This window comes from Talpa europaea (genome assembly GCF_964194135.1).
Source record: "Talpa europaea genome assembly, chromosome: 16".
Classification (NCBI taxonomy): Eukaryota; Metazoa; Chordata; class Mammalia; order Eulipotyphla; family Talpidae; genus Talpa; species Talpa europaea.
Genome location: NC_140084.1, coordinates 8451345 through 8467414, shown reverse-complemented (window position 1 = coordinate 8467414; position 16070 = coordinate 8451345). Strand labels below are relative to the sequence as shown.

The 16070-nt window shown below is 52.5% G+C and overlaps 1 protein-coding gene across 1 annotated transcript in view; it reads right to left on the bottom strand.

The window, feature by feature from the left end:
* Positions 1-266: 266 nt before the first annotated feature.
* WWP2 (WW domain containing E3 ubiquitin protein ligase 2) overlaps positions 267-16070 on the bottom strand; it is a gene marked incomplete at its 3' end in the record, with an annotated part of 120720 nt that continues 104916 nt past the window's right edge. Inside the window, exons 10-23 of the mRNA XM_084257197.1 lie at positions 12660-12714; positions 9366-9447; positions 8678-8806; positions 8284-8359; positions 7964-8035; positions 7701-7789; positions 5669-5828; positions 4473-4606; positions 4091-4231; positions 3292-3412; positions 2150-2254; positions 1137-1233; positions 872-944; positions 267-366 (exon numbers count right to left, since the gene is read on the bottom strand). Coding sequence (XP_084113323.1) covers positions 267-366; positions 872-944; positions 1137-1233; positions 2150-2254; positions 3292-3412; positions 4091-4231; positions 4473-4606; positions 5669-5828; positions 7701-7789; positions 7964-8035; positions 8284-8359; positions 8678-8806; positions 9366-9447; positions 12660-12714 — 1434 coding nt within the window. The remainder of the gene's footprint in view (positions 367-871; positions 945-1136; positions 1234-2149; positions 2255-3291; positions 3413-4090; positions 4232-4472; positions 4607-5668; positions 5829-7700; positions 7790-7963; positions 8036-8283; positions 8360-8677; positions 8807-9365; positions 9448-12659; positions 12715-16070) is intronic.

The window sequence follows — 16070 nt, the reverse complement described above, 5'->3', positions numbered from 1 at the left end:
TGCAGAGGTCAGCCCTCCAGACTTTGCAAGGGCTGATGGGGCCAAAGGGGACCAGGGGGCTTTATTCCAGATTGCCACCAGTGGGGAGGACAGTGGGGGCGGCAGGGCCTCCTGAGGTCAGGCTCTGCTGTCGCCGGTATGAAGACAGCACGGTCCCACACAGAGCCACCCTCCGTGAGGGCCCCCCAGGGGGCTGCATGGCCAGCGGCCTCTCGGGCAGGAAGGACTACATGTGCGCTGGGGGATGAGGGAGGTGGTAGCCTCAGTTACTCTTGTCCAAAGCCCTCAGTCTCCTCAATGGCGTAGAGCAGCTTCTCCTTCAGCTGTTCGTAGCTCTTGTATGGTGGGAGATCCAGACGGTTGAAACTGTGCAGGGAGGAGAAGAGAGCAGTCGGATTGGGAGCTCAGGCTCTGAGAGCCCCACCCAGCCACAGGGCCTCAAGAGAGTGCAAGGACTGTGGCTCCACCTTACTGGACACCAGGTGGCCAGAGGCAAGAGCAGGGTCTTCTAGGGCCCTGGCTGTGTCAGGCCTTAACACTCCAGGTCCCTGAACTGTGACAGGGCTTGGGGTGGAGGCAGGGCAGCTGGGTAAATGGGGAATTGGGCAGGAGGCTCTCAGGGAACAGAAGTGTTTCAATACCGAATGCTTTGTAAGGTGTCAGGGCACATAATAGCTGCCACAACACTCGAAAGATCAGAGGTCCAGGCAGAGGAGGCACCAGCAAAGTACAGCTCCTGGACTCACCCCAACACCCCAGGGCTACGCAAAAGGGAGTCAAGACCCCAAGGTCGCCACCCACTGAGCTGTCCTTTGAGGCGGATCTAGTCTGGGAGGCTCTGGCCCCCTGCCACTGAAATCGGTGGGCTCACCAGGTGTGGCTTCTGGGCAGCCAGGTTTCCTTGCCAACCTTGTCGATGCAAAACTTCTGTGGTCCGTTGCTGCCTGGTTTCCAGAAAAAAATGCACCATAGATAACAGAAAGGCCCCTTCCTGAGGCAGGATCCTCTAGCTCACCCACAGATGGGGCTGCAGCTTTCCCCCTACCACTTGCTGCCAGGAAGATAGCAGGGTGGGCCCCTGTTTGTGCTGTCCTCACCCCCACCCAAGGGCACCAGCAAGACGAGGGGAAACCTACCAATGAGTTCAGCAAACCCCCCCACAGGCAGGCGGCAGGTCCCCGTAACAAACTGGAGCAGCCGGATCCTCTTCTCGTTGTCCATCTCCTTCACCACCTGGAAGTCTGAGAGTCAGGGAGAGGCCAGCACCCACCCAGCCTGGCACTTCAGCCTGACCTGTAACTCTCTGGCCAGCCAGGGCCCCTCTTTGGGGCTGCAAACACAGAGCCCAGGTTGGGGGAGAGGGAGGGGGATGGCCACCATCCTGGGAAATGCCAAACCTCTCTCTCTGGGAGCCTGTATTTGCAGAACATTCCCATCCACTTGCAGACATCTGAGGCCAGGCACTCTCCTCCTGACATGCAAGTGCTGCTCTAAGAATCCTAAGGATGGCAGTGACTGCTAATGGGTAAGAGGCTTCTTGGGAAGATGTGAAGTTCTGGAACTAGATGGGGTGACAGCTGCTCAACACTGGGGAAAGCTGCTGAACTGTACACCCTGAAAAGCTTAACGTGGGCAATTTTCTGGTATGTGAATTTCACCTCCACAAAAAATTCACATGTATTTATTCTTTCATATGGGAGCTACAGTGTGCAAGGACAACAGCAACAAACCCCCACACACAAAGGAATCAATTGATCCACTATACCCAGGATAACGAGCCAATTTGGGTTCTCTCCAGTCAAGCACATGCTCTCTGGTGACGGGAAGGAAACCCCAGGACTGACAGCCTACAGCCCAGCACCCCTAGCCCCACCCAACACGTGTTCTGTGCTGGTCCCAGGCTGAACACTGCACCTGTGGGCAAATGTGCTAGGACCGCATATGGCTGCCATAGCTCCATTCACTCCAAGACTGGGTGCCTCCTCATCTCTGGCAAATTGGAGAGGTGAGGACAGAGTATCAAAGGTGAGGGAGGTGACAACACAATAAGCGTCCTTGAGCTTGAGGTCTCATTCCCCCAGGGGGACTACTCGAAAGACCCTCGCCAGACCCTGGCCCTGACCGTGGCGGGACCAGTTCACAGACCCACCTGCCAGAACCACTGGATCTGTTTGCTGTTTTTGGTGTAGTGCCGGTAGATGGTGTTCTTCTGCCAGTCGCTCATGTCTATCTCCTGCATGCCGCACAGCATCAGCTGCAGAGGGGAGGATGTCAGCACCCGGCCAGTCCCCACCCCCTCCTTTGCTGGCTATCAGATGAAATTGTCTCAAATATTTTCTCTGGTTCAAATCAAAACCACACTGAGATACCACCTTACACCAGTGAGAATGGCACATATCAAAAAAACAAGCAACAACAAATGTTGGCGAGGATGTGGTAAAAAAGGAACTCTCCTGCGTTGCTGGTGGGAGTGCAAACTGGTCCAACCACTATGGAAAGCTGTCTGGAGGTTGCTCAGTCTACTAAAAATGGAGCTACCATACGACCCAGCAATTCCACTCCTAGGGATCTACCCAAAGGACACAAAAACATTGATTCAAAAGAATGCCTGTACACCTGTGTTTATTGCAGTGCTATTTACAATAGGTAAAACCTGGAAACAACCCAAATGCCCAAAAATAGATGACTGGATCAAGAAGATGTGGCATATATACACGATGGAATATTATGTAGCAATCAAAAAATATAAACTCATGCCGTTCGCAGCAACGTGGATGGAGCTAGAAGGAATCATGCTCAATGAAAAAAGCCAGAAGGGAAAAGAAAAATATCGGATGGGTTCACTTATAGCAGGAATACAGGGGAACCAAATAAGACATCAGTGTAAAAAAAATAATAATAATAACAGTACAAAACACAACAAAGCAAAAACAGACAATTACAAATCAGAGACATCTTGCAGGGGAGGAGGAGGGAGAGGGATCAGAGGGAGGGAGGGAGGAGCACAGGAGATTGTGGTGATGGTGCACGGGTGCCGTGGGGAAGGAAATTCTATGGGGACTCAACCTGAGGGGGTGGGGGGAAGCAAATAAAAAAAAATTAAAAATTAAAAAAATAAAAATAAAAACAAAAACAAAAGCAACAACAAAAATATTTTCTCCAGTTTTTGTCGACAGTTTTAATTACATGAGTTACACGGGCCTTGACCATGGAGACCTCCAAACAAGGCTGCCAGGGAAGGGCAGATGCAGGCACCCACAGAACCAGAGCCCACACAACCTGGGTTCTCACCTCCAGTTCTTTCTCATCAAAGTAGCGCAACCACTCCAGGGGAGCGACTTCATTGAAGCCGTCCAGGAAGGCTTTGGTCTGCTCTTCCACGCCCCGGGTGAAGCGCCAATCGGTCAGCAGCCTAAAACCAAGATGGGCTGTCTGTCAGCGGCACCTGAGAGGCCCTGCTCAGGCATAGCTCGGGCAGTGGGTGCAGCAGCAAGGAACCTGTGGAAAGCAGACCTCCGGCCCACAAGACCCTGTCGACTGGGGGATCCAGGCCCGCCCGACCTCACAGTATCCCCAGGACACCTGAATCTGAACCCAGCTCTATCATCTCCTCCTCCTCCCACCACTGCTGACTGGACCACAGACCCGCGGAGACTAAAGAGAACAAACCGAGAGACACAAAAGCACATATAGGCAAATGAAGGCACAAATACATGTGAAATGGTGCATTTAAACAAACAGGACACCAAAATCCTTCCGTTAGGGGAAAGGAGAGGGAGATGGCGAAATTTCAAGCTTCTTCAAAGAAATTCAGTCCCGCAGTCTTGAAGTCTACCACATGGGGAAACAAGAACAACCAAGAGCCGGGAACAGAGGGTCAGGGCTCAGTGCCCTCAACGCAGCTCAGTATGTGACTGTCACGGTAGCCACCTCGGGCCTATGCAAAATGGGGGGGGGGGGGGTTCTTGCAATCCTGTGACCTGGAGGCAATGCCTGGATACCCCAGAGACAAGAGCGGAAAACCCCTTCTTTGCCACAGGCTATGTCTCTACTCCCCTCTCCCCACCCTCCATTCCCACAGGAGACTCACATGATGTATTCTTCCTTGTTCTCCTCTGTTACTCGGATGCTCTCACCACCTTCCTTCAGCTCGTGGGTGGTCACCTTGCCCAGGATCTCCATGTCCTGGATGAAGTACAGCTCCAGGCCACACTCTTCTAGGCTGTTCTCTCTAGGGGCAGGAGAGACGAAGAGGGATGATGGGTCTTCCCTTAACCCTGCTCCATCACTTACTTTCAGGGAAACAGGAGAACTCACAGGGGGCCTAGAATGGAAACAGAGGCACATGCCCTCTCCCTGAGTGAGAACCCTTCCAGGGGACCTACAGCGGTCACTCTGGCAGAGAAGGCCAGCACTAGCTTCTCCCCAACCATAGACCCCTCCTCCTGCGTGGAACAAGGGCAGGGGCTCACTTGATCCAGACGATGGAGTTATAGAACTCCGGGTCGATGGATTCCAAGTCTTTCAGGGTTGGTCTCTTGTTGAGCATTCGCTTGTAGAAAGGGAGGGTGAAGCCCGTGTCAATGAATTTTCCATGGTACAGGGCCTGAGGAAGACAAAGAAATGGCAAAGAGGTTTTGGTCTTCCCAGGATATTTTCCAAGTAGGCTCTTGGCTGCTCCAGATCAAATCTGGCTACTGCTACCTCTCTGCCATTCCCAATACACCTGAGCATCCAGCTGCCTCAGGGGCCCCAAAGGAACATCTTTGTCCTGACTGAGACCTCGGAAGGCATGTTCGTCACATCTGCAGACCACAGGGTGGGTCTACTCAGGAGCCCACCCTGAGCCACTAGCCTGCCCAACAAGCCCCCTGCCAGCTCCCTGTTCTGGCAGAGATCTGCCTTGATCTGACAGAGGGGACTCATCCAGTATAGCTCAAGGTGGCAGCGCTGACTCACTGATGCTCAGCACTGGGCAGCAGAGGCAGCCAAAAATAATGCAGACGCCAGTGACGGCAAGAGTTGGCGGCCCAATGGTGAGTAATAGTCTAGGGTTTTACTAGTCTGTCCTGTCGGCTGCTGGGCCGGGCGGGTCTCTAGGTCTGGGAGGAATGTGCCCACTTCCTGAGGCCAGCGCTCTGGCCAAGAACTTCCAGACGATGGGAAGGGACATATTTAGTAATGGGCTCTTGGGTCGTCCTGAACTTCGGAAGTCAGGGAGAAGCAAAGGACAGTAAGCAGTGAAACATCTCACCTAATATGGCTCCCATGGGCTCCCCTTCCCAACTCTGTTTCTCAATACTCCCAAATGCTCCCACCTGCAGCTTCTAACAGAAGGTGGTGCCCCCTCCCCCCAGAGACGGGCAGCAAGTGGCCAATTAAGGTTGTGCTCAGTCCTTACATCCCAACACCCTCTACAGGGCCATTGTGAGCTGTTAGGGTCCCTCGGTTTTCACAGGACAAGCCTGCCAAGAAAACTCTCTTAAGGGCCCCAGGGTGGTCACTGAGAATGGACCAAACTATCTAGTTCTTTGCCTTTGGGTTAGGAATTCTGTGAGGAGGAGGGTGGGGCTCTGAGGGGGGCAGTGGTTGGCAGCACTACTATGGGTGTGCAGTCTGGCCTCCTGAGCTGCAGCCTGCCCGGAGGTCTCATGGCCATGAATCTTACCATGGCGATGAACCTGCCAATAAAGCGGAAGTAGGTGAGGTGGTCGGGGTTGATGGAGGAGGCGGGGTTGATCTGTAGGCAGTAATTGTTCTTCCCGGCGTATTCAAATAAACAATACATGGGGTTGAGCACCTCGTGGGATAGGAGGAAAAACCACTCTCTGTGAGAGAAGAAAAAAAAAGACTCATGACCCCTCCCTGTACACCTATAAGGGAGGTTTGCTCTCTCCTCCTCTGTCCTACTTCAGCTAGACTGCACTGCAGACGCATGTCCCCAGGAAGTCCAACTCCATGGAATCATGACAGCTGGCATGTGAGTGGAACAGAGTCAGACCTGGGAGAAGCCAGGACAACAACAATTGTACTTGAGGATGATGCTGAGGAAAAGTAAAGTGTGTATGTGCTGGCTCCCAGGACTTTACAGCCAGGATGCCAAGTATCTAATGGCAAAGGGGTCCTTGCACCCCAGGTCCACCAGGCACAGTTGTGTAGGCTAAGCACCGCACAAGGGCACCATGTTAAAATATCTAGACGTGGATGTTCATTACAATAATTTTCCTGCAAACAGCAGTCAAGCTAGGCTGGTTTGTTTTTCTGATAAACCCAAGCTACCATGACCCTTTTCTAAGACACAGAAGTCTCTTGAGAAAAAGTCACCTTTTTCTAAATCATGCAAAGGTGCCATATGAACAGCAGCCACACTGCTACCACCCGACCAGAGTAGGCAGTGCAGTAAGAATCCATGGGTGCAGGTTGCTAACTCATGGTTAGTAAACTGTAACCCATGCTGCCTCTAGACTATAAACCTCACTCCCTCTGTCCCACCAGCTATATCTCAGTTCCTTTGCACATCCCCCCCACCATCAACATCTTTTCCCATACATCTGTGCGTTCATCTGAACCAACACCCACACCCTAGCATCTCTTTGCACCCTATTTACAAGTCTCAAGCCAGAATGCAGGCTCCTTTCAGGCTTGAGCTAAACCAGCGTGGGGATGTCCCCAGGGGGCCAGTCCCTGGCTGCTGGGCTGTCTGTTGCCGGGCAGATGAGGAGTCCTTCGATGCAGAGGGTGCCCCGGTATCCTGTCCGTGGTTCTACCCTGTGGTAGAACAGCATGACGTAACCTACCATAGGGTAAAACCACTGGCAGGACACAGAGAGACAGACACACACAAGGCGGGAGCCACACCAGAAGCCCACCAAGCAGAGCCTGGAGAGGAGGTCACCACGGGAAAAAAAAGAGCAATGGGTCCACAGGGGTCAACACAGAGGACCATGCCACCAGCGAACAGAAGACCAGAAGCAAGTTAACCCGACACCAAGCGAGAAGATGTCCCCACACCATGAATGTCAGCGAGCTCAGCAGTCACTTCAGGCCAAGATGCTCCTTCCCTCTGCTACGGCCCTTGGGGCCCACTGTCCAAGGCAATGTTTTGCCAGAGTCTGTTAACTTTTATAGGTGGACTGGGGTGAGTAAGACAAGGCTGTGGGCTCTTTTAGGGTTACATTAGCCATTTTCACTTTACTGACCATGTGCGCATGTGACCTGTAGCCGAGTACTGATGGCAAGGCCCTATGGATGCGGACGCAGCTGACACATATCAGGTCCACACTGAGACACCCGGTTTAAACTGCCCTGGCTACCTCAGGATGGAGAGAAGCTCAGGGTTGATTATAACACACAAGCACATGGCACCAATATTTAGCCACTGCCCGCTGGCACAGAGGGCTGGTTAAAGTATAGAAATGGTGACTTATTGGGTAGTCAAAGAGTTACTGTCCTGAGTCCTGGATCCAGGAGTCCCACTCCGCTCCCCACCTCCCTGTGACCCAACAACAAAAGGGTTAATGCAGGGAGCCCCAGGACCCTGCTCCCACGCCCATTTGGACTGGCCTAGCCTGGGCCCGCTCCTACACATGCATAAGAGCTCTGGGAGCCAGTCTGAGCAAAGGGGAGGCAGCTCTCTAGCCTGGGCCCTGCAGCCTGGGGACATGGGGTGCAGTAAAGCCTGCCAGGGGCACCAAGCTCACCTGGCGATGCCCCCGTAGTCCAGGCCCTCCTCGCCGCGCATGATGATGTAGAGCCGTCGGCGCAGGTCGTAGGGTTTCATGTTCATGATCTAGGGAGAGAGAGTGCGGTGCCCAGCCTGTCACTCTCCCTGCCATGCGGGCTGGGGGCTCGCACCTTGGGAACTTGACTTGTAGACTTAACAGGCTGCCTAACAGAAGACAGGGTGGTGAGGGGCAACATGTGCCTGTCCCCTGGTCTTAGACACCATTGATTATTCTCTAACCTGTTGGAAAGAATCCTCAAAAAGCGTCTGCCTGGAAACACTGATCTTCACGTGGCTGGGGAGGGCATTGGACTAAAAAGAAAAGAAAACAATAACCTCAAATTAGGGCCATCATGGAAACTATATGGTCTGGTCTCGTATCTGGCTGAACAGGTTTCCCCTTCCCCTGGGCTGTAGGGGAGAGCCTGGGCCCCTAGCAATGGAAGCTGACTTCCTGGAGACAATGTCAGACAACTTCTTGGGATGAGACAGTGACCTGCCCCCACCTAAGACACAGGTATTCCTGCTGCTGGCCTGGAGGTCCCAGCACCAGAACTCACATGGCAGAGGAAACGGAACTGGTGATACTTCCACCGAAAACTTCTGTCATAGGCACCGGGGGAACCCTGCTTCGTCCTAGGAAGAGCAAAGATGGTCTGGAATCTGGGATTTCTCAGAAATCAGCAACATTATCTTTTTAGCCCTAAGGAAGGCTGAGGCTATGTTTGCCTAAAGGTGAGCAAAGTAAGATATAAAAAGAAGGGGACTGCCAGGAAGATCTTCAGAATGGAGGAGTAAAAAGAAAAACTAGAGATGAAGCCAGACCTCTTGCTCTTAGAGAAAGACCACTAGTGTTCTGAAAAACCAGACCCTGCCCTCCCATCCCCGCTAAGGACATTGAAATTGGCCACTAGAGGGCAGTAAGAGTAGCTGACATGGACAGGCCCTCCTTACCCAGACTCAAACCCGGGCCGAGGGTCCTTAAAGGTGGTCGTGCGGGTATTGTGGTCCACGAAGTAGCGCACCCCCTCATTGGTGTATTTCATCTCCCACCCTGGGGGCAGAGCAGGCTCCTGGATCATCCTGGAAACAGGAAAAGAGTGGTTTAGGGCTGGCCTCACCTTTTGGGCCTCAATGTTTAAGAGGCTGGGGACGCCATAGTGCCATTTCCTCTCTAATTTCATCCAGGCCCAGCAGAGTCTTGTAGGTGGTGTTTGAGAAAATGTGCCTGAGGCCTCAGAACAGGTGTGTAGCAGAGAGAAATCATTTACTTTCATGAGGCCACAGAGAGGTAGCCCTGGCCATGGCCTGAGTAGCCACCAGCAATCTTCGGGCACCATGTGCCCCAGTCCTTGACTTGCTTCTTGAGGGGTGGTTGGTACAGTGTTGAGGGTGTCCCTCAACCTTTCTGAGGTGGTGTTAGCAGCAGCAGCCTGCACAATCGGCCAGATGGAGAACATCAGCCAGGCCACCCTCCATCCACCAGGAAGGCTCACTTAAGGGATCACTTTCAAGTTCATTATGATGAGGATCTCAGAAAACACGTGCGTGGCTGAAGGTCCCAGACTACCAGCCAATTCAATGCTACTCCGCCAAGGTTGGAGCTGCACAGGGTCCAGGGCCTCCCCACCCCAGTCCTTACCCCTGAGTCCGAGGGTCCTCCCACTGGGTAGTGCGTGTGTTGTGGTTCACGTAATACACCCGTCCATTGTCCTGTCTCTTCTCTGCCAGGTAAGAAGAAAGAAAAGGGGACAATCAGACTGAGACCTTGTCCTCTCCCCTCTGGCTCCTGCTTCCTGAGTGCAGGGTCTGAATTTCTGCCCATTCCCATACTGCTACAGAAGTTTAACTGGTAAATGCCTGGCTCAACATCTGTCAATGGCACAAAAGACAAAAAGAGAATCTTTCCCTGCTGGGGAGGGGGAGGGATTGTCCATTTCCAACTGGAAATCAAGCACTGTCTTTGGATTGCTGGATGGTTGCTTGGTCGGTTAGCTGCAGGGAAGGGGGCGGTATGGTGACACATTGGGAGCAGACCAGCTGAAACCAGAGGCTTAATTGCATCCAGCTGCACAGTGGAGGGATCGCCAGCTGCCCCTCAGCCCTGGTCCCCACCCCAGTCCATCACGGCTGGTCTCTGGTTCTGCAACAACTCCATCCACTGGATGCAGCCAAGCCAGGCGTCCATCGCATAGGCGGTGTCATTGGTGAGGGGTTGGTGAGAGGCCACATTTGACTTCATACCACTCTATCAGTGCTCTGCACCAAGCCTTGTGTTACCTTTTACCTTCTCTTCTCCTGCTTAAAGGCAACGTTGTATTATAGATCTCTCATAACCCAGCCAAACTTTTGTGTTACGCACAAGCAAATAAAGGCCCAAGTTGGAGGACTCTTACAACACCCCACAGAAGGGAATCATCAGCTCCAGATGGACAGTAGGCAAAATGGAGAGCAAGGCTCCAAACCAGGCAGAGGAACCCAGGAAGTTTCTGAGCCTTCAAACCTGTCTCTGACCTGAAAACAAATGATGAGAATGCCCCCCCCTTCTACAGTGAAGGGCAGAATGAAAGAAACAATCACTTCTAGAGCTGCAGGGAGACTAAAGGCTGAGAGGAACAGAACTGGGGTGCCCAGAGCCCTCCCCTTCAAATATCAAGCTGTACCCTTCCCAATATCAACCCAGGGTATTGGCTACTCTACCTTACCTGGTGTCCATTACTCAATGGAAATTTTAGAAACACAGACAAAAGGAAAAGGAAGGAAAGGATTTGCCCAGGGTTGCTCCAGAGTCCCCACCATCTCAGAAGAGCTGTAGGACCATCCCACGGAGGTTCAGTTTCTCGACAGGGTTCTGAGAGGTAGAGGCCCCTCAGCCCAGAAGCTTCTACTTGGAACTAGGTCCTCAGCCTATCCTCTGCCAGAGGCGAAGCCCATTCTAACTACTGGCCAGGGGCTCTATGGAGCTTGTCTGGGACCTGTGCCCCCAGATCTGGTACAGCTCACTGTGGGAGTAGCTCTCGCTACTCCTTGCTGCACACAATTTCCTGGTTTGGGTACTGGGAAATCCCATGGACTGCGGGACATTCAACCACATGTCTGGGGTCAGGCTGCTGAGGAAAACTAGATCTACAGTTGAGGTTGTCTGGAGCCCCAGGCCAGTGCATGGGGAGACCCCAGGGTCTCTTCCTGAAGGAGCAGAAAAGGACACCAGAACAGAGAGCAGAACACAGTAGACTCAACGGCAAGCTCATGTGTGATGCAATTTGCCTTTGGTTTTGCTGCTCTTTCTGTTTCCTCTTGACTCTCCCTGGGGAGGTGCCCTGCCACAGCCACAGGGAAGCCATTACAAAGCTTGGGGGACTTGTGAGGAGGAAGGCGCCATGGCCCTCGGCCAGGATATTCGTTTTGCTGAGTTTCAGACTATTACAGGTTTGTGTGTATGTTCCTGATCATTCATGAACAACACTGGCTTTGTCCACGGTGCCTCTTACCACCTCAGATATGTCACACCTGGCTTCTGAGAGCTGTTTTTCAGTCTCTGAAGCTGCTCTGACTCGATGTGCATCTTTTAACAGAACTGGTGCAGAAATAAATCATTTGACTCTCCAGAGCCAGGTCACGAGCTAGAGTCACCGTATCAACAGGCACCAACTGTACGACAGATTCTTGTTTCCTCTGATGAGTTGGCCCCTGCCAGACAGCGACCCTGGGCTGGACCCTCTCACATCTGACCTGCTGTCAATCTCTGAGTTACCGAGGACCTTTGTTGGGTTCAGGGGGCCAAGTGGATCATCTGTGTGCATCAGGGATGCCCTAGCATGGAAGCCTTGCTGATATAGCCCCCTAGAAGGTCTAGGAAGTCCTTCCAGGGCTCTGGAATGCAGGAGTAATTCACTAAGTGATGCGCTGTGGGCCCAAGGGGTTTGATGCAACCTTATAAATTGCTACCAAGGAGCAGCGGTGTCTGCACTGAGAGAATACAGCTCAAAACTGCACTTTCCAGGCAGATGCTCATCCCAACCTTGTCACCTTCTCCATCTTTGTGGGGGAACACAACCCTCCCTATTTAATACACTCCGTGAACACCACCAAACCGACGTTTACTGTCTTGCTGGCCTAACCAATAAACTCAACCCAGCACATGCTGATTCCAGCACAAACGGCCTGCCTTTGCTCCCAGGGACTCTCGCCATACCAAACAAAACCCTGAGCCATCTCAGAGCTGAAAATGCGCTGAGCCTCTCCAAGTCCAGTGATCCCCAAGTCCTAGATATCCACTCCTCTAACTTATAACTGACAGATCACGCCAAGGAGGTGGACTGCCCCAGCGAGACGGGGGTGGGTGGGTGGGGGACCCAGCACAGTGCTATTCGCTAGCAATGATGCACTGTCCTTGGGTCACCACCCAGCCCTCAGCTCAGATCTGCTTCCTTCTAGCCTCTTTCTTAGCTGTGTCGCAAACAAAAACGTGGCTTCCATTAGTCAAAGTGAGGCTGAAGTCCTCCAACATCTCAGCTGCAAAGAAAGGTTGGGTAATGTGGTACCTTCCAATTCCGTAGCCACAGACCTGGAACAAACGCATCTGGGAGTGAGCCAGCATCAAAATGCCTCAGTCAGTGTGGGATGGGTACTAGAGGAGACCCCTTGACAGTCAGGACCCAAACCCCACAGTCCCAGAGCTGCCTGGGGACTTCTTTCATAGGGTCCCCTCCGTCTGCTTTGGTAGGTGAATGCCACCAGGATGCAGGGGACTCCATTCCTTCCCCAACCTTCTAGCTCCATTGCCTGGAGCTGTGCCGGCTAAAAGGGCTGCACAGAAGCCCTATGGGAAACCGAGGGGTACAAGTGAGGATGGCATGCGGGGGACCAGGACCGAGACAAGGGTGGAATGTGGTGGAGCAGTAGCTGAGGGTCAGAAAAGGAAGTCAGTACTTACCCCAGCCAGGAGGGAGAGGGCCCAGTGGATCATGGTCAGTGGAAGTACTCGAAGACTAGACACAAGAAACACAGCAGAACACAGAGGTTAAAAAAGCTGCTGGTTAAAAATAAACCAATCGATAAAAATAAAAATGACAAGGACCCGTTTCCACATTTGCGCACTTTACAGAGGACACAGGGAGGGCCTCAGGTGGCATCTGCTCCTCTTAAAAGTCTTTTTTTTTAAAAAAAATAAAGACCGAAAAAGACCCCTGCACACTGCGGGTCCAGACACGCTTTGGCAAGGGTGGAACGAGGGGGAGGAAGAGGTGCGCTGAAGAAGGTGGGCCAGGGCTGAGCTGCAGCAAGCTGGCCGGGCCCGGCAGGAGGGCCCAGGAACAGGACAGCCCAGTCAGCTCCGCCGGGAACCTCTGCTCAGCTCAGCTCCTGCTCACTGCGGCCAAGGCAACTGAAATCACCACCACCTCCAACTTTCTCCAAGAACCACACACGGGAGGGGAAAAAATATCGCAGGTCTTTCCAATGAAATCATTCCCACAAGCCCTGCCCACGCCCAGAGCTTCCTGGCTGGGGGCTGGGCCCTCCTCCCCCTACCTCCCTCCTGGGTGTGCTGGGAGAGGGGGCAGGCAGCAGTGTGCGACAGCAGCCCAGACTGAGGGCACATTCATGCCCTGGGCCCCTCACCTCCCCCAGGAATGTTTTGCTTCTCTTCACAAAGCACCTTTATTCTCCTCCTGCCTGAACCTGAAGTTGTTCAGTGTTCTGTGTGTTACTGTGTGGGGAGGTGGGGCTGGGGGCGAGGTGGCAAGAGAGAAGGGGAGACAGGAGAAAGAAGGGGGAGCTGACTCCAGGCCTTCAGGGTCACTGTTTACATTAGAGCACCCCACCCCCAGCCTCATTTTGCCCTGAGGTCCCTGGGGAAGGGCTGCAGTGAACCCAGCTTTTTCATATCCTGCAGGGAAGCGGGGGTGGGGGTTGGGATGGGGGGGTGCTGTCAAAAACTTTTCATAGTTAAATAAAACAAGTATTGTTCTACACTCGCTTTTCTTTTATTTCTCTCTCTCCTTTTTTACCCCGCTCAAGCATTTTTATTTCACTTACTAAAATTTAATTGTTACATTAGGGGATCGAGTTCTCGATGCAGACTTGGGGCTGCCGGGCTGGCCCCGTCTGGGGGCAGCGGAGCCACACATGGGCCAGAGGATGAATGGAGCTCAGTCTGGGCTTGAGCAAACATTGGTAGAACTCAAGTGCCCAGGAGTCCCCTTTCACAGCCCTCCCTCCACACCCCAACTGAAAGGACACAGAAACTTTCTTTCCGAGGTGGCATACAAGCAACTCTTCCAAAGCAAGTTCCAACAAAGATGTATAAGTCTCAAAACCATAGGTTCCTTGATGGGACAGAGCCCCCTTTCAGCAACGGGCCTCCTACCCAGGCAGAACGAGGCTGCACGGAGGTGCAGGGAGCTGGGTGTCCTCCGCTCAGGGCCCATTAGTGAACCTAGAGGACGTGCTCAGAGTCACCAACACAATTCAGATTTGTCTGATGGTGAACGAGAAAAAAATCTCCCCCATCCACATAAGTCATAGTGGTGGGGGTGGGAGGTGGCAGCCTCCTGTGACTTCACCCCATGCAAGCCAAGTTCCTCCAACTTCGTTTCGTAGATAACATGTAAGTACAGTAGCTGTAAATGCGTTTGCCACAGGAAGGAAGAGCCCACTGTGGGCAGCACACAGGCACCCCAGATAAAGACGCCAAATAGGCTGCAAGGGGTAAAGTAGGACTCCAGCAGCGACCTTGCCAAGGGGAAGGACCACAGAAAAGGTCAGGTTAGGAGACTGAAGGAAGGAGCATTTGGTGAGAGACCGTTTGCTGCTTCAGGTCTGTTTTCAGGATGAGTGGATAATCCATGTAGCACTCAGAGGCTCTAAGGGGAACTTGACTCCCAACTGATACCTACTGGGTTTCCACGGGCCTTACAGTCATCTTTTGCTTAACTCTGCAAGCACACCAGAAGGTCTCTACTCACAGCCTCCAGACATCAAAAATAGAAACAAAAAAGCAATCCTTGACCTTTTTTTTTTTTAAAGGTCACAGGAGAGAGAAGAGGTAGAGAGGGAGAGAGAGGAGACCAGAGACAGATCCACAGCAACACATGAAACGGAGTCAGTGCAATCTGACCTCTTATGATTCGAGCATAGCACTTGACTATGTAGAACCTCTATTCCCTAAGGCACATAGTACCACTTGAAAAATAAGAGCAGAAAGTGAACAAAAACAAAAACAAAAAGCTACACATCAGCAGACAGGAAAGTGAAGCTCTAAGAGCCAATTGTCCCTTCTCTTCTACCACACGCCCCCCTAAACTGAGAGACCCGCCCCGCCAAGTGATACATCAAGAAAGAGGCATGGGGTGGAGGTGACTGGTGCAGAGATTCCAGATGAGCAGGTGACTCAGTGACAAGACAGTTCCCTTTAGCACTAGGGACAGAAAGGCGTGAAGGGGGATGATTCTCCCGGTAACTGCGCCGGGGTTGGGAGACCTGGGGTGTAGGCCACAAACCAGAGAGCTCACGTGAGCTCAGGTCCCTCGGGAACTAAGCACTAGTTCCAGTAATATTTTAAGATACAAGCTCAGAAATAAAGAATGTCTAGCAAATCCTGCCGAGAGCAAGAAAGGTTCTGGGAGGGCATAAAGGTTACTGCGTGGAAGGCAGGCTCCTTTTTTTTTAATAGGACGCACCCAGCGGGCACAGAACAAAAGCCAGGTGCTTGAGGCTCCAGTGCAAGGGGCTCCGTGCAAAGCAAGAAACCAGACATTTGTTTCCCAACCACACCATTTGGCATCCACACAGTAGGAGTCAACAAATGATTTGTCTTCAGTCCCGCCGACGCTGGCTACCATTTTTAGTTGTGATGGGAGGGACCCAGTAGGAGGGAAGGAACTGGAGCCACACAAGCAGCAGTGGGCTAGGAGATGGGTCCATTGTGACAGATGATGCCCACAGCCTGGGTGGCCTCCTTGGGGTGAGAGGGCAAAGTGCCACTGCAGGGGCCACACGCCACTTTGGGCATAGTGACCAGAAGCAACAAAAGCACACGGGCATGTAGGAAAGGGAGATGTCAGAAATAAGGGAACAGTAACAGAAACTGAAAAAGATGCAAGATGCAGCAGACAGCAGAAGGAAACTGCAGAGACTGTGATCTGGGATTCCCTTGGTTTCCAATTTGAACCACATTTTATGCTCTCTGCAGGGTAGTGAAGAAGAACAAGGTCTCGGTTTCAGCCCAGTAGGAGGAGGAGAAGGAGGAGCTGCTGGTAGAGCATCAGCTCTTAAGTCTTCCGAGTCAAACTCTGGGCCAACGCCAAACCCCAAAATAACTATGAAAGCAACTCTTCTAACTTGT